This window comes from Chiloscyllium punctatum, chromosome 10 (assembly GCF_047496795.1).
Source record: "Chiloscyllium punctatum isolate Juve2018m chromosome 10, sChiPun1.3, whole genome shotgun sequence".
NCBI lineage: Eukaryota > Metazoa > Chordata > Chondrichthyes > Orectolobiformes > Hemiscylliidae > Chiloscyllium > Chiloscyllium punctatum.
In genome coordinates, this window is record NC_092748.1 from 62,045,177 (window position 1) to 62,072,922 (window position 27,746).

At 40.0% G+C, this 27,746-nt stretch overlaps 1 protein-coding gene across 1 annotated transcript; it reads right to left on the reverse strand.

Moving 5' to 3' along the window:
- Positions 1–522: 522 nt before the first annotated feature.
- LOC140481794 (CD63 antigen-like) lies at positions 523–26,555 on the reverse strand. The gene is made up of 7 exons (XM_072578322.1): positions 26,348–26,555; positions 25,292–25,471; positions 12,642–12,716; positions 12,388–12,501; positions 4,022–4,171; positions 3,801–3,884; positions 523–862 (listed from the first exon to the last, which is right to left on the reverse strand). The coding sequence occupies exons 1-7, from the start codon at positions 26,396–26,398 to the stop codon at positions 794–796; spliced, it is 723 nt and encodes a 240-aa protein (XP_072434423.1). The 5' UTR covers positions 26,399–26,555; the 3' UTR covers positions 523–793.
- Between the last annotated feature and the right edge of the window lie 1,191 nt (positions 26,556–27,746).

Below are 27,746 nucleotides of genomic sequence, written 5' to 3' on the forward strand. Positions count from 1 at the left end.
ATTAGTCAACTAATATGTTAACTCCAGAAAGCCTAGTTAAATTGATTCCTTTTGAAAACACTGTCATTTGGATTGGGGAGAAAAACAAAAACGTATCCACAAGGGAAGGGAGCTTTCCTAAATTAATTTTGATGCGATCAAGCAAAAGGCTGGCTGAATAAAGAAGCCAGTTCCATCCATCTGCATCCAGAATAGTGTGAGGTAGCCAGCCTGGAAACCTAATGAACTGGGCAACCTTGCTACGCATCTAATCATAACCAGGAGTTTACAGCTTTTCCAAAAGCTCTGCTCTTTAACCTTTTCCACATCCAGTCCCATTCACTCATCACCTATCCTCATTGGCTTGCAATCTTCGTTCAGAACACAATTCCTTCATAGGTTTGCCAACTGTCAGACTCTCCCATGCCTTAGTCAAGCTTCAAGGCATTATGTTAATTTAAATGATGGCTGAAAATAGTTTGGATTCAATTTGTTCAAATATCAATTTGCTATTTGCATTCATCCTAAACATTTGAGGTCAAGCTTTTATTTAGAAGAATCCCCCCCGTCCCCACACAAATGTTAAAGAAAATACACCAAATGATCAAAATATTAGCACATTAGTCATTACTGTTAATTATACTGTTTCACCACTTCACCACTGTCCACAAAGCACACACTACATTTGGCACACAAATACAATTCCAAATTACAGGAATGCTCAACTGATATATTTAAATTGTTAAGTCTGAAGTGGGTAGAGAAAAAAATTTAAATCCAAATTATTCAGTGATAATTATCTGTAAAGCTTGCATCAGTAGCCTGGTACATAGTTATCTTGAAGCTTCTTGATATACAGGTACGATGTAAAAATCCCAATGACCTAAACAGGGAAAAAATAATTTAAGTCATTTAAATAATTCTTTAACGCTGTATCCAGACTAACTATTGTATGCTAAAACAACAAATAGGAGTAGGCCATGCATCCCCTCAAACCTGCTCCATTATTCAATACCTTTAATTTTAACTTCACTTTCCCATCCGCACACTAACCCAAGATTCCAACAGTTCAAATATTTTTCTCAACATAGCATCTGCAGCTCTTCGAAGCAATAAGAATTCGTTTATTATTAGCAAGGTCCCACATGGGAAACGGACACAGAAGGTAGAAGCTCATGGATCCAGGGTAATTTGGGAAGTCAGATCCAAAATTGGCTTAATTGTGATGGAGGGTAGTGGAAGGCGGCTGTTGGTGTGTGACTGGAGCCTCATTTGCAACAGAGTCAATGCTGGATCCCTTATTTATTGGTTATACATAAATGATATAGATGAGAATATGGTAGGTGGCAGCACTGGGGAGTTGGTGGAGAGGACATGTAAGTTTGCTGATGGAAGGATTAAGTCTTAGGTTGCAGGATATTAAATAAATTGGTCAGATGTGTAGAACAGTAGTGGTTGAAATTTGACCTTGATAAGTAGGATGATGCACTTTGGAAGAAGGAACAATGGAGCACTCAATAAATGTTACAATTCATGCTATACAAATACCAGGCAACGACCATCTCCAACGAGAGAATCTAACAACCACTCCTTGACATTCAAGAGCATTACTGTCACTGAATCTCCCACCAGCAACATCCTGAGGATTACCAGGGGGAAGGGACTTCAAGTATGTCTTCCTGAAGCCCCAAGGATCTGCCAGAATTGCTTATATTTGCATGAAGCCAGAACTGCTCAAAGTATTTATTCTAGTTATTACATCTCCTACTAATTTGCAATTCTTAAATTCACTACAGATTGAATTAGCTTTCAAAGCTAAGCCAGAGTTTAGAAGATGGATCCCTAATAATGCGAGTGGGAGAGGAAAGAAAAACCTAAATGGACATAAATTGACCAGTCTCTGCCATTAAGTGACTTTTGACATCTTTGAGGGGAACCGAGCCAAGCAAGCATGATGTAAAGCCAATGTCTCCATCTTTCTTTTCAACCTTGAGTTTATATGCACATTTTTGCAATTGGTCATTCAAATTAGACAAGATCTAATAGTTGTCAAAACAAAACCAACCTAGACTGTAAAACTTTATTTTTGACCATTTCTTCGTCAAAGTGCTAGGAGAATCAATCATGATTTTTTTTAACATAACAACAGATTGTAGAAGTTTGCAAAACTGAGCATTGATCTTGAGGATGGTAAGAACGGAGTGGCTGAGAATGGAGATTTCTTTGTGAAAAGTCAGAAGTGGGGAACAAGATTGCAAGTAGAAGGATGCTCCCATTAACTAAAATGATTTGAGTCCGAAAAAACATTACGTACGGTTGTGTGGAATACTCCATATGCAGAATGGTGTTTTTTAAGGGAGATAATGGTAGCTGGCAACCTCCCCATATGGAGGGCTGTGGGAATGGTCACTCTACCTTCTGCAAAACAAAAGTGTTCCTAACTGGGCCTCTGATGTTGGTAATTGATTGCAAGCAGTATACCACTGCACACCTTACCACTGGTAAAATCCTGGCCAAGACCTCAAATTCAACTGTTTAACCACTGCAAATTGGCTGATCATCCTGATAAAACATACAGTAGCCTGAAGGAAGCCAAGTGTCCAAAAATATTCAGGGTTGCAGTGACCTTCTACTCATTCTGGCAATTGGCTACCATTATCTCCCTTAAAAAACACCATTCTGCATATGGAGTATTCCACACAACCTTCTACTTGCAATCTTGTTCCCCACTTCTGACTTTTCACAAAGAAATCTCCATTCTCAGCCACTCCGTTCTTACCATCCTCAAGATCAATGCTCAGTTTTGCAAACTTCTACAATCTGTTGTTATGTTAAAAAAAATCATGATTGATTCTCCTAGCACTTTGACGAAGAAATGGTCAAAAATAAAGTTTTACAGTCTAGGTTGGTTTTGTTTTGACAACTATTAGATCTTGTCTAATTTGAATGACCAATTGCAAAAATGTGCATATAAACTCAAGGTTGAAAAGAAAGATGGAGACATTGGCTTTACATCATGCTTGCTTGGCTCGGTTCCCCTCAAAGATGTCAAAAGTCACTTAATGGCAGAGACTGGTCAATTTATGTCCATTTAGGTTTTTCTTTCCTCTCCCACTCGCATTATTAGGGATCCATCTTCTAAACTCTGGCTTAGCTTTGAAAGCTAATTCAATCTGTAGTGAATTTAAGAATTGCAAATTAGTAGGAGATGTAATAACTAGAATAAATACTTTGAGCAGTTCTGGCTTCATGCAAATACAGGCAATCTTGAGCCAGCATTTGTAATGACAAAGCTTGCATGCAGATGAAGTGCAGAGTTATTGGGATAGTAACACGATAGATAGATCAAGGAAAAAATTAATGACTTCATGCACCTTTATTGGCTTATAAGCAATTAAAGGGAGTTCTGCACGTGTAAACATCTTTCCTGTTATCCTTCAACACTGGATCATATCTCAAACTGGCAAGGCTAGTAGAACCAAATTATTATTTCCTCCTTCCAACATCAATAGCTCCTCCACCAACCCCACCCCCCCCCCCCCCGCCCCCACAAAAAGCAAAATGCCCATATGCAGTATCTAAACAAAACCAAAATAAAAAATGCTGGAAAATCTCAGCCGGTCTGGCAGCATCTGTAAGGAGAGGAAAGAGCTCTGACAAAGAGTCAGTTAGACTCGAAATGTCAGCTCTTTTCTCTCCTTACAGATGCTGCCAGACCGGCTGAGATTTTCCAGCATTTTCTCTTTTGGTTTCAGATTCCAGCATCCGTACTAATTTGCTTTTATCTAAAAAAAACAAATTTGGTTTCAATATGTCCTTACCTGTGCAAACGTAAAGCCAACACCAGTTCCTCTAATAACTGAAAAACATTCTTCCATCCACGCTGTCAGTATTCTAGTACAACCCTATATTTGTATCCAAAACAATTATGATTTAAAAGCAAAAGTAATATTATGTATTAGCTTGCATGATTGAGAGGAAAATACTGCAAGTGGATTCTAACAGCTTGTTTCATCAGTACATTAATTTGTCACATTCTTACCATTGTATGAATATTTGCTGTTTGATCGGAAACATCTCTTCCACAAGAGTCAGTCATATTGATACAGCAACTCACTGGAACTGACAAAGTAGCCTGTCCAAAGGTGGTCTTAAACCAGTCCGTGTAATTGTTAGAACCACAACAAAGAAACTGTGGAGGCAGAAGGAACCTTCACAAATCTCGCACCAGAAATAGAAGGATCAAACACACAATGAAAAGTGCATTCACAAACTTTATATATTTGGTTTGAGGCACACAAATATTGTGCCTCAATATTTGTGGCACAATACTCCAAATCTATCAAAGAAACACATTTTGCTGCCACTCATCTTAGACTGGAGCCATAAATCAAAATTTCTGCACATGATATTCCAATAATTTGCATTTGATAAAAAATGAACAGTACATTGAGATATATATACTATATATATATAATATAGTAAAAGCAGAGGTGTTCACATCTGAAGACTTGGGAATTAATTGACAGTGTTAGAATTGTATGTGCTCTAGTAGGTTAGAAATGCATCTCTACCCAGCACAACTTTGAACTAATATTTCATAGGGAAATGTTATTTTTGCACGTCTGGTTGAATTCCATATATTCACAAAATGATAACTGCAGGGCACAGCACCTTTGATAGCATTCATATCAACATTACACATGTATAGCACCTAACTTGGGCATTACCAATGTGTGCAAAAGTTAAGTTGTTTATAAAATTTTCAAGTACAGTCCTGAATACCTGATACATAAAATGAAAGGTAGACATAGGTGACAAGGCTAGAAATTGTTGCTTATTGCAAGTCCATTTGGTGCAGGCAAACTCATAGTACCACTAGGAATGGTTTTCTAGCATCTGGATCCAACGAGACAATATTATATGGTTCCAAGTTAGAAAGGCTTTGGAGGACAGTTTGAATGGTGTTCCTATGAAACTGCTGCACTCAGGCTAAGAGGTAGAAGTCATGTATTTGGAAGGTTGTACTATACATCCCAGTCCTCATGTCATCATGCAAGATGATTCTTGCACTCAAATCAGGTAGTAACCCTTTCAAATTCATCTACAAAGACAGATTCTCTCTTGCTGGAGACAATCATTGCCCAGCACTTACCAAGTCTAACCTCAAATACTATACTGGTCTTGCAGTTTAAAAAAAGTGCTTCATTTTCTTTTTAATTTGAATGAAGTTGATATTTATAAGCATTTGAGAATTAGTTCTGATCTCAAAACTGCTCTCTGGCAAATGTTTGTGTTTCCCATCATATTCTTTAGTCACTCCAAATGATTGGAATTAAATTAAATTTTATTACAAGCATGAAATTCACAGAAGCAAAATGATGATATATTTAACACAATATTGGAGTATATACTTTTCACAATGTTGCCTCTGCCATATGTGACAACTATTAATTCACTTGGAGAAAAAGTAGAAAAGGCTCAAAAATAATGTTGAAACAGACAGCAGAGCCTCTGTAACAGATCCACTTTCCATCCTTAACATTTTTCCTTTTTTCTTTGTAAACTTCTTTTCAAATCAAAGTGCAGACCCAGGAGTTGCAGAGAAGCCAAGATAAGAGTGCTATTCCTGAGGATTATACTAAACATGGTTAATGCAGTTGGACATTAGAGGTGAGTGCGCAACTGGAAGTGATAAAGCAGCAACCCACAAGAAACTAATTATTTATAGTAAGTATTTCTGTTCAGACCAAAAACAGTCTTTAATGTGTTGTCCTTCCAGAAGTAGTGCCTCTGTTTTCATAATAACATTGGACTTGGAGCAGGTGTTTGTAATCTCACTCAGTAAGATCATGGTGACTTTGTCAACTCAACTCCACTTTTCAGTTTGCCCTCATTCCCCATCCTTTCACTATATTGCTTATCTAAAAGATCTAACACTGCTTTTAATGAATTGAATGACCTCCAGCCTCTATTACCTCCAAAGGAATTCCACAGAATAATGACATTTCTTTTGAAAAGTCAGAGATAGAGAATCAGAAACCTTTCACTTAAAGTGTGTCCCCTCATTCCAGTCTTCCCAATGAGACATTCTCCTGGTATCAATTCTGTCAAGTTGCCTCAGGAGTTTGTTCCCATAAGATTACCCCACATTCTTCTAAAGCCTTTAAATGAATAGACCAAGCCTATTCAATTACTTCTCATAAGAGGACACTTTCATCTTAGGATGGAGTCAAGTGAATCTTTTCTGAACTGCTTCTAATGTAATTATATCCTTTTTAATAAAAGGAGACCAAGACAGTTATATGGTTCTTTGGATAAGATCTCAAAGGCCCTGTACAGCTGCTGCTGAAAGTTCTAGCCTACTTTCATACTTCATTCTCCCTTAAAACAAAAAAGCAGCTGTAATTGACTACTAAATTAGATTTGTATACCAGGACACCCAGATCCCATCTGCCAAGTTTATTTTTATGAACTCACAACCTGCATACATCATTTGTAGACACTAGATTAGATTGGAATCCCTAGAGTGTGGAAACAGGCCCTTCGGCCCAACAAGTCCACACCGACCCTTCGAAGAGTAAACCACCCAGTCCCATTTTCCTCTCACCAATGCACCTAACACTATGGGCAATTTAGCATGGCCAATTCACCTGACCTGCACATCTTTGGACTATGGAAGGAAACCAGAGCACCCAGAGGAAACCCACGCAGACATGGGGAGAATGTGCAAACTCCACACAGACACAGTCACCTAAGGCTGGAATCAAACCTAGGACCCTGGTGCTGTGAGGCAGCAGTGCTAACCACTGAGCCACCATGGGCTACTAATTTTTCTTGACAACTTCTTTCCTAACCATCTTGGTGTCTTTGACAGATTTAGCTACTGTTCATTTGGGTCCTACATCCAAATCATTAATATAGATTGTGAAGCAGTTGATGCACCAAATAGACCCCTGTTGCACCCCATTTGTAACAGCCTGCCAACCTGAAAAACTGCCCATTATTCTGACACCTTTTGGTAACTGGCCAGGATACAGGACTGTTTAATGTTATTTGAACATCACATTCTCTTATTTCATTCCCATCTCTCAACAATATCAGTTCACAGATCACATATGCCAGTTGTCCACCAAATCCATTCACTCCACATCGAGACGACAACGACATAGACTAGACTATTGATCCAGAGCTCTAGGTAATGTTCTGAGGGCCCAGGTTGGAATCCCATCATGGCAGATGGTGGAATTTGAATTCAATAACAAAAATGTAGGATTAATGAGCTTATGATGACTGAAAATCTATTGTTGATTGTTGGAAAAATCCATCTGGTTCACCAGTGGCGATTCTGCCATCAGGAGGCGGCTCAATGCATTGCATTTGCTACTTGGCCTCCTTGATAGTGGATCCAACTTGTAATTATAATGCATTTTGTACTAAAGCCCACTGCTGAATTCAGCTTGAAGATATGGCACTGCCTTGTCCTTGAAGTAGTCCAACAGAAATTTATGATCTGTTGTTACTATTATAAATTTATGTCTGTATATATTGGTGGAACTGCCTGACTATAAAATATGACTACCAAGCCTTCCTGCTCTATCTGGGCCCATTTATACTCTGCATTAGCCAAAATCCTGGATACATATGCTATTGGGCATTCCTCTCTATTTATGTGCTAACATCGCATGTGAGGCATCGCATGTCATTTGGGATCATAATGTGCCAACACATTAGAGGATAATAGCCATTTCTTCACTTCCCTGAAAGCAATGGTGTGGCTACATGACCATTCCCAAAACTGACATTTTTTTTTAAAAAAAAAAGAGTTGATGCACGGTTACATATGAACTTTCCGTAATAATTCACTGGCCCAAAGAAAGACCTAAGCTTCAGTACAGATGTGGGAGTTGGGGCACTTTTAATCACCCTCACTTTATCTTCTGACAGGTGTAGCCGGGACTGGATGATTCTGCAGACCAAGTAGGTCACTTCTGTGTTCCAGGCCTCCCACTTTTCCCTTCTAAAAAAGGTGTATGCCCAATGGGAAAAACATCTAAACAGGACTACGTACTTCAAGTCTTCCCTGTTATTAGTGTGCCATCTCGATAAGTAGCAACCGAGGGTAGACATTGTAAAAATGTTTTCCATCATCTGCTGAAAAATTGCACAGGCTGACAATACCCCGAATGGCAGTCTTGTATATTGGTACAAACTCTTGTGGTTATTAATTATTTTATACTTCCAGAAATACTAATCTAACCACAACTGCAAATATGCATGGATCACTTTCAACTTCATGAAGGACAACTTCTATGCAAGGGATTGAGTATTTATCCAGTTGTGAAAAGTGGTTTACTGTTTATTTAAGATCCCCACAATGGCGAACTGACCCACTGAGCTTCACAACTAGTGCTACCCATTCTGCAATTGGACTGTTTTGATGATTTCTTCACTTTCCAGCCTTCTGATTTCTGTCTGTACTTTTCCCCATTAGGCAAATGGCACTGGATGGGTCTTGTAGAATCGTGGAAATACTTCCTGGTCAACATTCAAGGTGGCTTTGGCTCCTTTGATAGTCCCTCGACATTCCTGGAAAATCTCCAGGTACTTAAGCTCAGAATTCACTCAGGTGGCCATTTTCTAATCAAAAATATATGGAGTCAGTGTGGATGAATCATTCTTAACTAATTTCATCTAATCAAACTTGGGTCCAAATCTTTTACTTTAATCAGTGGTAACTGATCCAGCTGCTTCTCATAAAAAGATCAGAACCAAAGTTGTATCATTTAACTGTAAAGACTCTGCGGTATAGATTCTCAGTCTAGCCGAAGTTACAAAAACTTAAGGGTTGGAGTCAAGAGTGAATTTTTTAATAATTTGGTTCTGTTGCTACTGATATAGCCACACTGGTATCGGCCTCCATTAGAAATGGGTGACCATGTTTATTTTGATTGTTCAGCAACAAATTCCAACCAATTTTACTGTTCCAAACCTGCTATAAGTGGGCTTTCCAGGGTGCGCTCTCTCCTGGATACCATCATACAAGTTCTCTACTCAATTTAGGTAGAGTGGGACTCTTTTGTTGTCTCAAGTCTACATTCCGGCAGCAATTATGATGGCTTACTGGCACGGATCCCACTCTCACTGCCATTAAAATAATATGAGGCCAACATCTCTCCACCCTCCATTTGCATGTGGAAAATCCTTGACACTGATCAAGCTCCCTGAGAGCCAACTTTCAGCCAGGGCCCCCAGTTGAGCTGTTAATCTAGACCAATCAGTGAACTCATTTATGGCTGACTTTGTTACAACTACTACTGGCACAAAACTTGTAGTAGTTGCAGGTTGGAGCGGAGCTGACAATCTCTACAATTTTTCAAGGTATATACTTCAAACCAAACTCTTCAGACATGTTTTGGTACATATCTGTACAAGGGTGACTTGAACCTAGGCCTCCTAGCTCAGAGGTAGAGACACTGACTCAAGAGCCTCAATGCAGATACTTTCTAGTCAGCCTGTTCAGAGAGATGCTATTACACATTCTCTGGAGTAGGTGGGACTTTAACCTAGGTCCCCTAGTGCAGGACAGGGGCACTACCACTACACCACTAGACCTTGCTAGTTCCTCGGGGTATGGATCTTTGAAATCCAATTGTTTGGACACAACTCCAAGGGTGGGACTTGAATGCAGGTCAACTGGCCCAGAAGTATAACATTCCCTCTGCACCACAGGATCTAGAGTTCCTCAGAGTAGAATATTTTCGATTCAATATGGTACAGGATGTTATTGCACTCTTCTGGAGCATGTGGTACTTGAACAGATTCCTCCTGGCCCAGAGATTGGATACTACCTCTGTACCATATGACCCTCAGTTCCTCAGGGTAGTGTCCTAACTATCAGCTGCTCCAATGACCTATCATCATAAGGTCAGGTCAGAAGTGGGAATGTTCACTGACAGCACAATGTTAAGCACCATTTATAACTCCTCAGATACTGAAGCAGTCTATGCCCAAATGTAACAAGACCTGGACAGTATTCAGGATTGGCACCACATCCACAAACACCAATCCCTCCACTTTCAAAGCTCAGTAGCAGTGTATACCATTTACAATACGCACTGCAGAATTCACCAACTCTCCTTAAGGAGCACCTTCTAAACCCACAACAACCATCCAAATGGACAAGGGCAGATACGTGGGAAACACCATCACATATCCCTCCAAGCCACTGACTTGGTGAAAAGACAAGTCATTCCTTCAGTGTTGCCGGATCAAAAACCTGGAACCCCCTCCCTTATGGCATCATGGCTTTATCGACAGCAAATGGACTGCAGCTGATCAACAGGCAGGTCAAGGGTTATGACGATGGGCAAGAAATGCTGGACCAGCATTTGTACATCCATGAACAAATAGAATATTTTTTTTTAAAAATCAGCATTAGTGGCCATTTCTAGGCCCTGAAATTCCCTTTCTACACTTCTTGCTTTACCTTACTGTTAAGGCATTTCATTAAAACCAGCTCTTTCACCAAGCAAATCTCTTGATATGGTTCAATGTTGTAATTTGTTTTATAATACTCCTGTGAAACTCCTACAGACAGTGTCATTAAAAAGGCATTATACAAGTGCAAGTCATTGAAATTCTGCACCTAGGTTGTTACACTATTTTGACAATAGTTTGAACTATTTCAGCATTCCTGTCTTAGCATTTTACAGCATTTCTTATTTTCATTTTAAACATTGCCCAATCAATCAATCAGTTCTAAAGAGATCTCCCATGCTGTATATCACCTTGCACATTTACAGGTTCTTTTATTCAGTTATTGCTTTTCTGCCCAACCACTGTATCATTAAATTGTCACCTAGGTTGTTACTTTAAAATTGTCTGAGTAATCCATCAACACCGATACTGACAGGATCACTTTTGATTTCCTCCTTCACCAGCTGTAATTTTATATAACGGCTTTGGTATCACTCTTCCAGAAGATTACTCGCAATAATTTTCTCCCCCTGCAGAGACTATAGTATTTCCTTTGTTTCTTTGATTTAGTCAATCCTTAGTAGCTATTCTTGTTTTCAAGGTAAACTGCAGAATCATATCTGAAGCACCTTCAGGCATTTTACTCCACAAATTACGACTTGCATTTGTATAATGGCTTTCAAGTTAGATCATTGTCTATTAATATTTAGATTTGAACAACCACTTTTTAGAAAAAAAAATCCATTTCAAGGGGCATTCTTCACTTATGAAACAAAAAGGTAGTCTTTTGCAAAATACTACACTGCCACTGTTTGAATTCTCAGACACAATTAGCAAAGCACTGAAAAATCTGATGGCAGTGGTGAATGTTGCACCAGGGAATCATTCTCCTAAAAATTAATGCATAATCACAAATTATTACCAGTTGTCACAGAAGTGTCATTACATCTATGAACTGAAAACTTACAATCTTTCTATAAAAAAAAGATATCCCCTCTCCAAGTGGGAACTTTTGGCTACACACTTTCAGAGTGCAGCACATAGGGAACATAGCAACAGGAGTAGGTCATACAGTACCTCATGCCTGTTCCAGCTTTTAATGAGATCATGGCTGATCTGTGGCCTAACTCCATAGACCTACTTTTGGCCAATATCCTTTCATACCTTTGCTTAACAAGAATCTATCCAGCTCGGATTTAAAGTTAGACAACTGATCCTGCATCCACTGCCATTTGAGGAAGCGAGTTCCAAACTGCTACCATCCTTTATGTATAGAAATGCTCCCTAACATTTCTAATATTCTGAACAATTCGGACCAAATTCTCAGACTAATGTCCCCTCATTCTAGAACCCCCAACCAATGGAAATTGTTTCTTTATCTAACCTATGATTTCTGTTAATATCTTTAAGACTTCAATTACATCACCCTTTAATATAGAGGAAACAAGTAGAATTTGCATAATAGCTTCTTATAACTCAACTCCTCTAACATGTGGGAAACACCAACAGCTTCTCAAATCTCAGCATTATAAATGCACATTTAAAAGGAATCCATTTCTCATTTTGTTCCAACTAGACAAATAATAATACTACTTGCTACACTACCAATGACTGGTTAGCTTCTTCAAGTTACAATATCAGTGTTATAATTTTTTTTAAAAGTGTACTTTAGCTATAGATGACAAACTAGTTATTCAGAAAACTCCAGTTTTTTTTTAAAAGAGGAAAAAGAAAAAAAATCACAAATGCCATCAAATTCCACTTGCCCGGAGCAGTTTAAATTCCAAGAAAAAGAATTGTTCTCAAATGGAATGCAGACAAAAATACTTGAACAGAAAAAACAACTGAAAACAAATCAGAAAGCCAAAGGTTTCCTACTATTCAGAGACGAATGCAGCATTATAAAATATGGTAAAATATATTTTAAACCTTGATTTGCAGTTGGTCTATCAAAACTTCCAGTTTGGACTTTTCATATCCATGAACAGATCTTGCATATCCATGAATAGACTTCTCAAAGCCACCTGTTATGTTATTGTACACCTACAAAATAGGGGAAGTAAAGAGAGCGGAGTTTTAACTTTTTAGGAAATGTATGTTCAGGAAAAGAAAAGTAAAACTATGCTACAACATAGGATAGATTCAATCCTATTGTACTGCTTCAATTATAAAAAAGAACTTACCTGGCTCCTGAAGACATAGGTAAACACCTCAACAGCTACTTCCACAAAACAGACGAGAATCATCAGAATTAGAAACTGCGGAAGAAAATATGTTGCAATGTTATCAGTTCATCTGAGTAAACCAGTTTTGTTTTAGGTTAGCAGTTTATTTTTGTATAGAGTCATAGAGTCCTACAGTACACAAACAGGCCCTTTGGCCCAAACTGGTACACCCTGACCAAAGTGTCCACTCACACTAACCCCATTTCCCTGCATTTGGCCTACATAGTGATCTCAATGGTTATAGGTGTCTGGATCATGAAATTTCCATCAAAAAGATACCAGGAGAGAATTCTTCTGGACTTAAAAAAAAGATATAGTGGAAAGCATTCATGTAGAACTTGAACTTGTCATTATTTTACAATAATTTGATGTATCTTGGAATATTGGGGATGAATATTGATCAGGACTTTACCCATTACAAATTCAGCCATTTATGGAGGAACTCATGCATAAACCTTTCAAGGTGGAACAAAGAGAACCTCTCTTTCACGTTCAATACACAAGTACACAGTGTGTGTATTATGCCAGATGAAGAAAAGAAAAATAAAACACAATCTCAGTGTGATTAATGCAAAGCAGCTGGGTTGAGATCATTCTGAAATGCAAAGATAACCCCTGGCTTCTTTTTTTTTAAACTGCAAGTTGCTTTCTTTACATTCTCCTGCCCTGAAAACAAACACAAGGACCTCATGGATTTCTTTAACAGCAAGATCAGGAGCATCCTTTCAGATACCTCTGCTATGTCTTTCAGTTCCAAAGGGTTACAGGTTGAAACTTCCTTTAATCCTCCTCAATGTCCTAATATCTTGCCTAGTTTTTCACATCCTCTGAGCTTATCTAGTCCACAAGACACCTCCTATTATCTGAAACTTATTGTCACCAAATATCTGTTCAGCCCTCCGGATCCCCACATTTACTGATATTGCAAACAACTTGTTGCAGACAAAAGAAATGCTGATATTTAACAATCCCAAAATTCACGAGTCACTAGATTATTGTTATGACCTATAGAAAGGAAAATCACATTCTCACCAATCTACCTGTAATAGATGTATCTGTGCTCGACAGTATCAGAAGTGACCAGTGCACAGCCTTTGGAGACAAAGACTGTATTTACATTGAGGATCTCTTCCATCGAGTTGAATGGTATGACCAGTGCTAAATAAGAGACTTGGAACAAATCTCACAACTCAACACTAGGCTCTCTCGGAGGCACTGTGGATCATTAGAATTGTATTCAACCATAACCAGAAACCTCATGTCATCCACTCTATGCCTCCATGTCACGGAGGCAACATGGATTCAAAAAGGAAGAGCGCAAGAGAGCTTGCCAGGAGCAATAACAGGTACACCTGGGGAGGGAAATTTGCCATACTTAGTTGAGTTGGTTTACACGCGACTTCAGGCAGACAGGAATGTCATTCCGTCTTGGTTTGCTAGGTCATTTCAGACAGTTGAAAGCAATCAAGGATAAGCAATAAAAGTCAGCATCGCTAGCAATGTTCACATCTTATGAAAAGGATAAACAAAATTCAGACTTAGGCTGACGTAGCAAGTAATATTCATACCACAAATGCCAGGTAGTGACCACCTTCGATAACAGAATCCAACCATCACTCCCAGACATCCAATGGTATTGCTGTCATAGAGTGAAATACTTTTCAATGAGAGAGTCCAGGAAGACTCTTTAGAGCAGCAACAGACATCACCAAAAATTTGGTGAAGCTATAGAAATAAAAGCACCAAATAACGTAAGCATGAAGTGACTGATACAGCCAAGTGATACTACAGCTAATTGTTCAGATGCAAGCTCTGCAATCCTACCTCATCCAATTGTGAATGGTGATGGATAATTAAACACTTACTTGGAGGAAACTCCACAAGTATCACTAAAATAAAGCAAAAACTAACAGATGCTGAAAATCTGAAATAAAAACACAAATTGTTGTGGTTCTGTTCGCCGAGCTGGGAATTTGTGTTGCAAACTTTTCGTCCCCTGTCTAGGTGACATCCTCAGTGCTTGGGAGCCTCCTGTGAAGCGCTTCTGTGATCTTTCGTCCGGCATTTGTAGTGGTTTGAATCTGCCGCTTCTGGTTGTCAGTTCCAGCTGTCTGCTGGGTCCAATATACCGGCCACTGCAGCGGACAGCTGGAACTGACAACCAGAAGCAGCAGAGACAGGCCACTACAAATGCCGGAGGAAAGATCACAGAAGCGTTTCACAGGAGGCTCCCAAGCAATGAGGATGTCACCTAGACAGGGGACGAAACATTTGCAACACAAATTCCCAGCTCGGTGAACAGAACCACAACGAGCACCCGAACTACAAATCTTCTCACAAACTTTAAAAACACAAATTACTGGAGAAATTCACCAGGTTTTCTGTATCTGGAGAGCGAAACGAGTTAACAATGAGTATAATTTCTCCAGCAACTTGTTTTTGTTCCACAAGCATCATCATCCTTCAAAATAGAAGAACCCAGCACATTAGTGCAAAAGAATAGGCTGAAGCATTTGCAATAATCTTCAATCAGAAATATCATGTGGATGGTCTATCTCAGCCTCCTCTAGAGGTCTACAGCACCACTAATAGTCTTCAGCCAATTTGATTCACTCCATGTGATATTAAGCAAATGTTTGGAGACAATGGTCACTGCAGAGGCTGTTGGCCCTGACAACATTCCAGCAATATTACTTTGTGCTCCAGACCTTAAAGCACCCTTAGTCAAGCTTCTCCAGCACTGTTACAACACTGGCATCGACAAACAATGTGGTAAATTGACAAGGTGTGCCTTGAACACACAAAGCAGGACATATCCAAACAAGACAATTACAGTCCCTGCCTACTCTCGATCAGTAGTAACGTGATGAAAGATGTCATCAATAATGCTAACAAGCAGCACCCATTCACAAAAGCTCAGTATGTGTTTCACCAGGGCCACTCAGCTCCTGATCTTATGACGGCCTTTGGTCTACACATGAACAAAAGGATTGAATTGCAAAGATGAGTTGATAGTGACAGCCTTTGACATCAAGGCTGCACTTGACCAAGTGCAATATCAAGGAGACCTAGCAAAAGTGGAATCAATGGGACTCAGGAAAAACCCTGCTGGCTGGAGTCTTGCCAGGCACATGGGAAGATGGTTGTGGTTGTTGGTGGTTAGTCATCACTGCACAGTACTGTCCGAGGCCCAACTATCTTCAGCTGTTTTATCAATGACCTTCACTCCATCACATGGTAAGTGGGATTCACCGATGATCACACAATGGTCAGCACCATTCACAACTCTTCAGACACTGAAGCAGTTCATGCCCAAATGCATCATGTCCTGAACAACATCCCGCTTGAAGTGAAAAATGGCAAATAATATTTTCATCACACAAATGACAGGGAATAACGATCTCCAATATGAGGCCTGGCATTACTAATGACTGATAGTTGTGGCGGGGGGGGGGGGGGGGGTCAATGTCATGGTTATTACTGACCAGAAACTCAACTGGACATTGGATAGAATAAATAGACATACTCCTCATGATTTTATAAACCTCTATAAAAGGTCATTGCTCAGCCTTTGATGCTCTGGGGAAAACAGCTATAGCCTTTTCAGCATCTCCCTATAGCTCAAACCCTTCAATCATGGCACTATCCTCCTAATTCCTTTCTGAATCCTTTCAAGTTTCAAACATCCTTCCTATAGCTGAGACACCAGATTTGCATGCAATATTCCAAACTGGCCTAACAAAGTTCTGTATAGCTGCAACTTGACCTCCCAACCCCTGTAATTAATGTGCTAACCAATAAAGGAAAGCATACCAAATATCATTTTCACTATCCCAGCTACCTGTAATTCTACTTTCAAGGAACTATAAACCTGCACTCCAAGGAGTCTTTGCTTGGTAACAGTCTCCAGGATCTTAACATTAATGCAAGAGTCCTGTCCTGATTTGCCTTTCCAAAATGAACACCTCATATTTATCGAAATTAAAGTCCATTTGCCATTCCTCAGCCCATCTGATCAAGAGCCCATTATATTCGGAGACAATATTCGTTGTGAACTACACTTCCAATTTTGGTGTTACCTGCAAACTTATTAACCATATGTTGATATCCATATCGTTTATATAAATGTCAAAAAGCAATGGACACAGCACGGATCTTTGTGCCATACTGCTGGTTACGGGTCTCCAGTCTGAAAAGCAATCCTCTACTACCACTCTCTCTTCTACATTCAAGCAACTTCTGTATCCAAGCAGCTAGTTTTCCCTATATTTAGGATGATCAAACCTTGCTAACCAGTCTATCATGATAATCTTGTCCAACACCTTACTGAAGTCCATACAGATCAATCTACCAATTTGCCTTCATCAATCCTCTTCATTACTTCGTCAAAAACCTCAATCAAGCAAGACACAATTTCCCATGCAGCCGCATGGGCCCCAGCTATGCCTGTCTTTGTCGGCTACGTAGGACAGTCCATCTTCCGCAGTTACACCGGTACTACTCCCCACCTTTTCATCCGCTCATTGATGACTGCATTGGCGCCACCTGGTGCTCCCATGAGGAGGTTGAACAGTTCATCAACTTCACCAACACATTCCACCCCGACCTTAAATTCACATGAACCATCTCTGACACCTCCCTCCCCTTCCTGGACCTCTCCATCTCCACCAACGATGACCGACTCAACACCGTCAGTTTTGTTTTTACAAACCTACCAACTCCCACAGCTACCTGGATTACACCTCCTTCTACCCTACCTCCTGCAAAAACACTCCCAGGAGGACCAGTTCCACCACAGAACACACCAGATGGCCTCTTTCTTTAAAGACTATAATTTCCCCTCCCACGTGGTTGAAGATACCCTCCAAAGCATCTCATCCACGTCCCGCACCTCCGCCCTCAAACTCCAACCCTCTAACCGCAACAAGGACAGAACCTCCTGGTCCTCACCTTCCATCCCACCAACCTCCGCATAAACCACATCATCCGCGGACACTTCTGCCAATTACAAACGGACCTCACCACTAGGGATATATTTCCCACCTCACCCATATCCACTTTCTGCAAAGACTGTTGCCTCCATGACTACCTGGTTAGGTCCAGGCACCGCCCCCCCCCCCCCCCCCCACCTCCCAACAACCCACTCTCCCCTCCTAGCACCTTCCCCTGCAACAGCAGGAATTGCAAAACACGCGCCCACACCTCCCCTCTCACATTCAAGGCCCCAAATGAGCCTTCCATATCCATCAAAGTTTCACCTACACTTCCATAAATGTCATTTATTGCATCCATTGCTCCAGAAGCAGTGTCCCTTACATTGAGGAGACTGGACCCCTTCTCGCAGAGCGCTTCAGGGAACATGTCTGGGACACTTGCACCAATCAACCCCATTGTCCCAAGGCCGAACATTTCAACTCCCCCCTCCATTCTGCTGAGGACATGCAGATCCTGGGCCTCCTCCACCGCCACTCCCTCACCACCTGACGCCTGGAGGAAGAACATCTCATCTTGCACCGCGGAACCCTTCAACCCCAGGGCATCAATGTAGACTTTACCAGTTTCATTATTTCCCCTCTCCCCACCCTACTCCAAACTTCCAGCTCAGCACCATCCTCATGGCCTGTCAATCTTCCTTCCCACCTACCCATTCCACCCTATCACCTTTACCCCTTCCTCCATCCACCTAATGCACTATCAACTACCTTCCCCCCCAGCCCCACCCCCTCCCATTTATCTCTCCACCCCCGAGGCTTCCAGCCTCATTCAAAATGAAGAGCTCCTGCCCAAAACATCGATATTCCTGCTCCTCGGATGCTGCCTGACCTGCTGTGCATTTCCAGTACCACTCTAATCTTATCCCTAATCAGCCCTTGCCTTTCTAAATACATGTAAATCCTGTCCCTCAGGATTTCCTCCAACAACTTGCCTACCACCAATGTCAGGTTCACTGGTTTATAGTTGTCTGGCTTTCCCTTACCATCTTTAAACAGTAGCACAACATTTGCCAACCTCCAGTCTTCTGGCACTTCATGTGTGGCTACTGATGATACAAATATCTCAGCAAGGGGCTCAGCAATTATTTCCCTAGTTTCCCAGAGTTTAGGGTACACCTGATCAGGTTCCCGAGATTTATACATCTTTATGCATGTTAAGACGTCCAGCACCACCTCCTCTGGAATATGGACATTTTTCAAGATGTCGCTATTTATTTCCCCTACATTCTATGTCTTCCACTTCCTTCTCCACAGTAAATACTGATGCAAAATACTCGTTTCATATCTCACCCATTTCCTGCAGTTCCACACATAGGTGGTCTTGCTAATCTTTAATGGAGCCCTATTTTCTCCCTAGTTGCCCTTTTGTCCTTAATGTATTCATAGAATCCCTTTGCATTCTCTAACCCTATTTGCCAAAGCGCTCTCATGTCCCCTTTTTGCCCTCCTGATTTCCCTCTTAAGTATACTCCTACTGCCTTTATACTCTTTTAGGGACTCACTCGATCTCTGCTGTCTATAGCTGACATATTCTTCTTTGTTACCCTTAACCTAAACCTTAATTTTTCTCATCATACAGCATTTCCTATATCTACCAGGCTTGCCCTTCAGGAACATACAATCTGAACTTTCATTAATATGAGACTAGATTAATTTAAGATAATGGGTCTGAATGGACAAGTTGGACTGTCATACCTGTTTCCATGCTGTATACAGTACATCCCTTAGTTGCAAAAGTCTGTTCAACAGTCATAGGGTTAATGAGAAGAAAGGTTTTAAAAATCTTTAATATTAACAAACTGTAGCCAAGTAGAAAGCTAACTGCCCATTCTCGTTTTTCATTTAAAAGAAGCTTCCAGCTGTTTCCAGTAAACTGTAACATACAAACTATACAAACTTGTTTACTGCATTTTTCTGGGGACACACATTCCAGTACCAATAACCTCAAATCTCACGTAGAAATTCCCTGTTTAAAAATACATTAAGTTCAAAGAGCTGTATGCATTTGAGTTATGGAGGCTTTTCTGCATATCGTAGAAAGATTAATGAGGAGATGCTGGAAACGTCTGGAGAAGAGCATATTTGTTTATATAACATCAAGGAGAGAACAAGAATCTCAGACACATCATTAGAGCAGATGGTAAACAGACAATTACTGGAGCAGGAGATTCATAGCAAATAAAAAGAGGAGAAAAATGGATGATATCATGAACTGGAATTGATTGACTGAACACATTTGGGCAACATATGACAAACAAGAGGTGGAGATCCATGGCAGTCAGATGACATCGGAGGACATAAAAGTCTGGACGACTCTTCCAACAAAACATATTTTGCAAAATCTGAGAAAGGAAATACAGTATGCTCTTTTATCTCAAAGCGTACAGGCTTGAAAAAGTAATTAAATGATGCCCTAGAATACCATTTATTGCAAGACTTCCAGATTTTTAAGCAGGAAACATTGTACATCAGAGTCAAGAACAGAAATATACAAGTTAGGAGCAAAAGAAAGTCATTCAGCTCCTTGAACCAGCTCTGCCATTCAATAAGATCAATAAATTCCACATCGACATCCATCCTTTGACTCCCTTGCCAAGTGTGGATCTAACTATTCCTTAAAAATATTTACAGAGACCCCACTGGAACTTTCTGCCTCAAAGTAGTGACCAAGTCACAATCCTCAAACATTTCTGATCTTTCAAATAAAGGAAGCAACCCCTAATTTTAAAAAGTGCTCAAGTTCTATACTGGACCCATAAGACAAAACATCCCTTCTATATTCATCTTGTCATGATAATTCTGGATCTTATACATAATCATCTGCTCTCCTAAAATCTAGGGGAAACCCATGCAGTCTGATCAGCCTATTCTCACAAGACAATTCACTCATTCCAGTCAGGTAACCTTGTTAGAAATAATTTCCAACGTGTTTACATTCTTCCCTAAATAAGGAGACCAGAACTCCGCACTGAACAAAGGCCTAACATCTACACTTTTCTCTTCAATTTCTTGTGTAATAAAAGGCAACATTCCATTAGCCTTCTTCATTGCTTACTGTACCTGCATACTAATTTCCATGGTGCATACACGAGAAAATGTAGATCCCTCTACACCTACAATTTTTTTCTGGTTCAGTAATGCGTTGCTTTTCTATCCTGCCTGTGAGAACAATTTCTCATTTTCTCACATTATACTCCAGCGAGATTTTTTGACCACTCACTCAACCTCTCGACGTCAGTTTGCAACCACCTTAGGTCTTCTTCACAACACCCTTTTCTACATTGCTTTGTGTCTTCTACAGATATAGCGGCCGTGCCTTTGTTCCCCCTCATCCAAGTCATTAATCAGAGTTGTGTGAAGTTCAGCCATCAGCATAGAGCCCTGACTCCACCTTGTCACATTGTGTCAATCAAAATAAAACAATTATGCTTAACTGTTTTCTGCCAGTTAATCTTCCATGTGGTTAATATGTTATCTGTAACACAGTCTACAAAGCAGAAGCACAAACAAATTTATATGTGACACTTTGTCAAAGGCCTGCTGAAAATTAAAGCACAACACAATGGGCTTAGTCTTATCCATGTTATTCCTTCAAAAGGACTCCAATAAATTGGGTAAACATTATTTCACTTTCACAAGTGAATGCTGACTCTTCTAGATTACCTTGGACGCTTATGCAGAGCTTTAGCCTCCTCAAATGAACAATTTTAAATACCTTTCCCACAACAGACATCATCTAACCAGCCTATAAATTTCCAGTTTTCTACCTTCTTTTTTGTTTTGAAGAGAGGGGTTAAGTTTGCTACTTTCCTGAATCAAGGGAATTATGGAAAATGAACACGAATGCATTTACTCATTCGTCTTTTTTTAAAAAAATCTTATGATAAGTGTTTTAAGAGTTAGAGAGTTATCACCCCAGAGTCCCATCAATTTGCACAGTGGCTGAGTGGTTAGCACTGCTGCCACACAGCACGAGGGACCCAAGTTCGATTCCAGCTTTGGCGACTGCGTGGAGTTTGCACATTCTCCCAGTGTCTGCATGGGCTTCCCCCGGGTGATTCAGTATCCTCCCACAATCCAAACCGGTGCAGGTTAGGTGAATTGGCTGTGCTAAACTGCCCAGTGTTCAGGGATGCACAAGTTAGTGGTAAATGTAGGGAAATGGATTTGGATGGGATACTCTTTGGAGGGTCGGTGTGGACTTGTTTGGCCTAAGGTCCTGTTTCCATACTGTAAGGATTTGATGAATTTACTCAGCATTGTATCCTGTGATTGCAATTTCACCAAGTTTGTCTCTTCCACTCACCTTCTGATTGATTTTAGTATCCTCTATAAGAAAGACATAAGCAAAACGTTTGTTTTAACCCATTTCATCATCTGCAATTAATGTCCTATTCTCACTCTAAATAGGACACACTTTACTTATCTCTCCTTTTTTTAAATGTAGGTAAGTAGAGCCTAGTTATCTACTTTTACATTCCTAGCTAGCTTCCTTATATACTCTAAACCCTTTCTCCTGATTAACCTTCAAGTTATTCTCTATTTTGCTTTTCATTCTAACCTGGACTCATCTTGGTGCAATATGTGCTTTTTCCTCAACTTGGTACTTCCTTTAAAGTCTTTAGATTAGATTACTTACAGTGTGGAAACAGGCCCTTCAGCCCAACAAGTCCACACCGCCCCGCCGAAGCGTAACCCACCCATACCCCTACATGTACATCCCCTTACCTAACACTACGGGCAATTTAGCATGGCCAATTCACCTGACCTGCACATCTTTGGACTGTGGGAGGAAACCGGAGCACCCGGAGGAAACCCACGCAGACATGGGGAGAACATGCAAACTCCACACAGTCAGTCGCCTGAGGCGGGAAATGAACCCGGGTCTCTGGCGCTGTGAGGCAGCAGTGCTAACCACGGATGAGCTCTCCCCTTGGAATTTCTCGAAAGAATACAAGTATTTTGAAATATACCCTGAAACACTCTCACTACTTCTCTATTGATTTGCTAGTTGTCTGTTCAGGATCACTTCAGCCAGCTCAGCTTTCATATCCACAGTATCTTTAAATTTAAAAGAAGAGTATTAGACTTGCCCTTCACTCTTTCAAACTGGATGTAAAATTTTATCAGTAGATACAGCTGCCTAGTGGCATTGCAACTGTGAAGTCATTAACTATTTAACAGAGTCAGGACAGAAACAGACCTTTTGGTATAATCCATACATGCCGATCAAGTTTCATAAACTAAAACAAGTCCCACTTGCCTGCATTTGGCCAATATCCCTTCAAACTTTTCCTATTCATCTACCTGTCCAAATATCTTTTAAACGTTGTATCTATATCTACATCCACCAATTGCTCTGGCAGTTTAATTATACATTTTGTCCCTGATCCCAAATAAAACATCATGAACATCTTGGGTCAAATACTGATCCTTGTGGTGCCCTACTAGCCACACCTTATCAATGCACAAATGACTCTGGTTAATAGTCAGAAAATAATGGTTACTCCACACCAGGACATTAGTTTCTGTCTTTTGGGCTTTAAATTTTTTGAAGCAACCTTCTTTGGGGAAACTTAGCAAAATCTTCAGATGCTCAAAGTAGTAACATCTTCAGCAAAAATCTCCAGCGTTTTTGTCAAACATTATTTCCTATTCACAAATCCATTCCAACTATGCAGATTGTTATCAACCAGATGTCTATTGATCCCAACTTTTTGTAATAGATTCTAACATTTTTCCAAACACTGACACAGGATTAACAGTGACAAAGTTCATGGTTTTCTCCCTCGCTTCCTCCTTAAAGGGGAGGTGAAATTTGCTACCTTCCACATCACAGGAATCATTCCAGAAATTGTACAATCTTGAAAGATAATTATCAGTGCATTGACTATCTTTATATCCACTTCCTTCAACATTCTGGGATGTAATTCGTCAGGTCCTGTGGATTTATCAACTTTCAGTCCCATTAATTTCTCCAATTCAATCTTCTTGCAAATGCTAATTTCCTTCAGCCCTTCATTCCCCTTAGCCTTTTGGGTCACTAGCTTCGTTTTTTTTTAAGTATCTTCCCCAGTCAAAACAGGCAAGGCAATTATTTAGCTTCTCTGCCATTTCTCTATTCCCCATTATAAATTTCTGTGACTCAGCCGACAGTGGACTCTCATTCATTTTCGCTATGTGCTCCTACCCCACCAAACACAAGTCCTCACATCTCGACACCATCCAGTTCTCCTTGGTCCAGGAACTCCCCACACAAGTTCGGGACACCACGCACGCCCTCCATCTCCTCCATGATTCCCCGGTCCCCAACGCCTTATCATTACCATGGACAAAGGGGATCTCCCACCCACAACCTCCAATTTCATTGTTCTGCAACCCCATACCATCCGGTTCCAACTCTTACCCAAATCCTCAAACCCGACTCCTGCAATTGATCTATTGTCTCCACCTGCTTCTGCCCCACCGAACTTATCTCCTCATATCTTGATACCGGCAGCACGCCCCCCCCAATGGTCTTGGAACTCCCCACCTACATTTGGGACACCATCCACACCCTCCACCTCCTCCGTAACTTTCATTTCCCTGGCCCCAATGCATATTCACCATGGGCAAATCTCCTCCCCCTCACCTCATTCACTTTAGCCAAACATTTTCTTTGTATAACTATTAGAAGCTTTTACACTCCATTTTTATGTATTTATATTTTTGCTAGATGACATTCATTTTGTATTCTCCCTTTCATGGCAATCCTTTAATCGTATTCTCTAAACTTCCCAATCCTCAGAATTACTATAACTTTGGGCAAACTTACAAGTTCTTTTCTTTTAAACTTGTGCAGTCCTAAACTTTTTTTATTATTAACCATGGCTGAGTACCTGCGTTTTATACCTTTAAGAGAGATCCATATTTCTTTAAGAACTACACATTCCTTGTACACAGTCTTGCCTTTTAATGTATTTTCCCAATGCACCTCAGCTAATTTTTCAATTCCCGCCTCAGGCGACTCTCTGTGTGGAGTTTGCACGTTCTCCCCGTGTCTGCGTGGGTTTCCTCCGGGTGCTCCGGTTTCCTCCCACAGTCCAAAGATGTGCAGGTTAGGTGAATTGGCCAAGTTAAATTGCCCGTAGTGTTAGGTGAAGGGGTAAATGTAGGGGAATGGGTCTGGGTGGGTTGTGCTTCGGCGGGTCGGTGTGGACTTGTTGGACCGAAGGGCCTGTTTCCACACTGTAAGTAATCTAATTTTTGCTTCAGGCTTTCATTTCTCTTTTTCAAATTTAATATATTTGCCTCAAATTGATTCATTCTTCCTTTAACTTTATTTGTCTTCTGCCTCAAAGTTCTGTTTCATTTAAATTTATGAGCAAGCTTCTCATGATCTCTCTCTCTATAACCTCTTTCCAAGTTCCAGTTATGCTGTTGGTACTTACATGCCCCACACCTACAAGATTCCCTTCCCACCACAATTTCTTTCTATCCTGTGTTTAACTATTTCCATAATTAATAATATCAAGATTTATTTTTGGAGCAATCCTTTCAGCTGCTTGTCTTAAACATTTAAAGATGAAGATACAGTTATGAATAAAAACAACTCATCTGAAAAATTAAACTTACCACTTTCATCATAGTACTGCTCTCCTTCCAAACAGCAACAAACCCAAAGACAGCCATGAAAAAAATGAGGACACCAGCAATTGTGAGTACAGCAGGAACCAATTTACTAGCCAGTAAAGAAATGGGGTATAGGTTCAAATGGACTGAAGCACCCAGCCACATAAGCTCAATGCCGAACACCTGGAAAGGAAACATTTTAAAGAAACGTCTCCAAGGTTATGCATTTGAAAACTTGTAATTGAACAAGTTTATACACAGAAGAGGTGGCAAGGTAAATGCTCTTTATTACAAATACTTCAACCTGTCCTCCATTTTGAATTAGACAATAGCAGAAGATAAGCTGGGGATGTTTAAAAAGTTGTTATATTTACTACCAGTGTGTCATCTAGAATTGTAACCTTAATCTATCTTAGGCAAGTCAATAATTAGATAGAATAAAACTGATTCTTCACGTCAAACTATTGGCCCAGAGGAAACTGATTTTAAAGGAATTCTTTGAATCTTCAAGAGATTATTTTGCTTATTCAACCAGTGGCCCATACTGAATAGGAATAGGAGGATGACAACTGAGCAGGCATGTTTGACCCTAACCCTTTCTCCAATAAAAAGTCACAATACCCAACTGAAGAAAAAGAATGCAATATCCCTCCTAGCTACAAAAACATTTCTAACTCTGCTAGCACAAAAGGCTTACGTAAACAAAAATCTCAGGATTAAGGAAAGTGCAGACTTTACAGATTAAGCAACTGATCTGTTTTTGTTTCTCCAATTAACTTGCAGAGAACATGTTAAGACACATCAGAAGCACATAGAGCTTTAACCAGACTATTTTGGCCAAGAGGTAAGCCCATCACCACCATGCCTCAAATCCCACCATTAAGCAGGTTACATGCAGAAAAGTATAGGTTCACCAGTAGAACGAGTTAGCCTTATTCTGTTCCACATTTGTCATAGTTAGTTGGGTGACTTTTAAATGCAAAGAAAATTATGGTTTTAAGTGATTACAAATGTAGAGTAGGATTTAATCAATAATTAAGTTGACAATGAGCTCATCACCTTACTAAAAGGAGTCCAAAAAAAAATCAAGAACGTGGATCTAAATTGCATTTCAGAGGCAACACCTTCACTGTCTGCAGCCTTAAAGCACGGTAGTCTGTCGAGGCCTGATCTGCAAGGAAGGCAGGGACAGGGCAAGCATTCCACATCCTAGGGAGGTGGAGTTTGACTTTCTTTCCTTGCCGACGAAGGCCAAGTTTTTTTTTCACAAAAAGTGTGAAAGAGAAATCTCATTCTATAGCTGAAAAAGTAGGCTAGTGACAGCCTGTTCTAAAATGGCAATAACGCTAATAAAAGTTGCATCCCTTGTAAAATAGGCAAGCTGGAAAGAAACGATTCAAAATAAAAGTCACAGTTTTTAAACAACCACTCCCAACTATTAACAAGTTCCAATGAAGTAAGTGAGAGGTGTTGAAATTACTGTTTGACTAGTGATCTATTCAGAGATAGAGTATTCAGTGAATAAGAATTTTCGTTGACAAAGAGAAAAATTCAAGAATTACGATGGAGAACTTTTGGGTCAGTTTGTCTGAATTAAAGAACGGTATCGGTAGTTACATTAACATGCTTAAAAAAAACCATGTAAAAGTCACTGCTGCATGTTTCAACTGACGAACTTATGGAAGGAGAGGAAGACATCTAAACTCGTAAAATAAAACTGATTGACTAGAAATGATCACATCAATCATTAATGCCAGAGAACAGATCTAATTAGCACTTTTTATTTAAACCTATTTGTCTAACTAACGAATCATTTATAGAGAGTCTTTCGAATCTTTAAGTTCTAACGTAACTTTTGTAAAAGTCATGCGTAACGAAAATGCAATTACCAAAAAAAGCAGATTAAGAACATACAGCATGACTTTAAACATCACTACCCCACCTCCCGACTTCATCGTAAACCATACAATTGCACTGCAAACGTGCCCAGCCTGAAGATTATATTGGTTACATTCCCCCAGCGTCAAAATCCCTCTTCACCAATGAAAACGCGGTTAATAAACCAGGGCCATATCATTACAAATGATACAATTGTGTCAACTACAAACTGTTTTTAAGGCAATACTCTGACATTTTCTAACTAATCTCTGAGCTTTATTTAATAATGCTTCCGCTTTCATACAGTTTACGAAATGATGTTTAAATCATTCTCATGAAAGATCATTGAACTTTAACTCCGTTTCTCGAGATGCTGCCTGACCTGAGTGTTTCCAACATTTTCTGTTTTTATTACAGATTTTCAACTTTTGCAATGTTTATCTTTTATATTTTCAAATGATCTTTCCTGAAAATGAAGTGTAAACTGTATGGAAAATATTCAGCCTGGAGTCTGGTGTGCCACAAGGATCTGTTTTGGGACCTCTGCTATTTGTCATTTTTATAAATGACTTAGATTAGG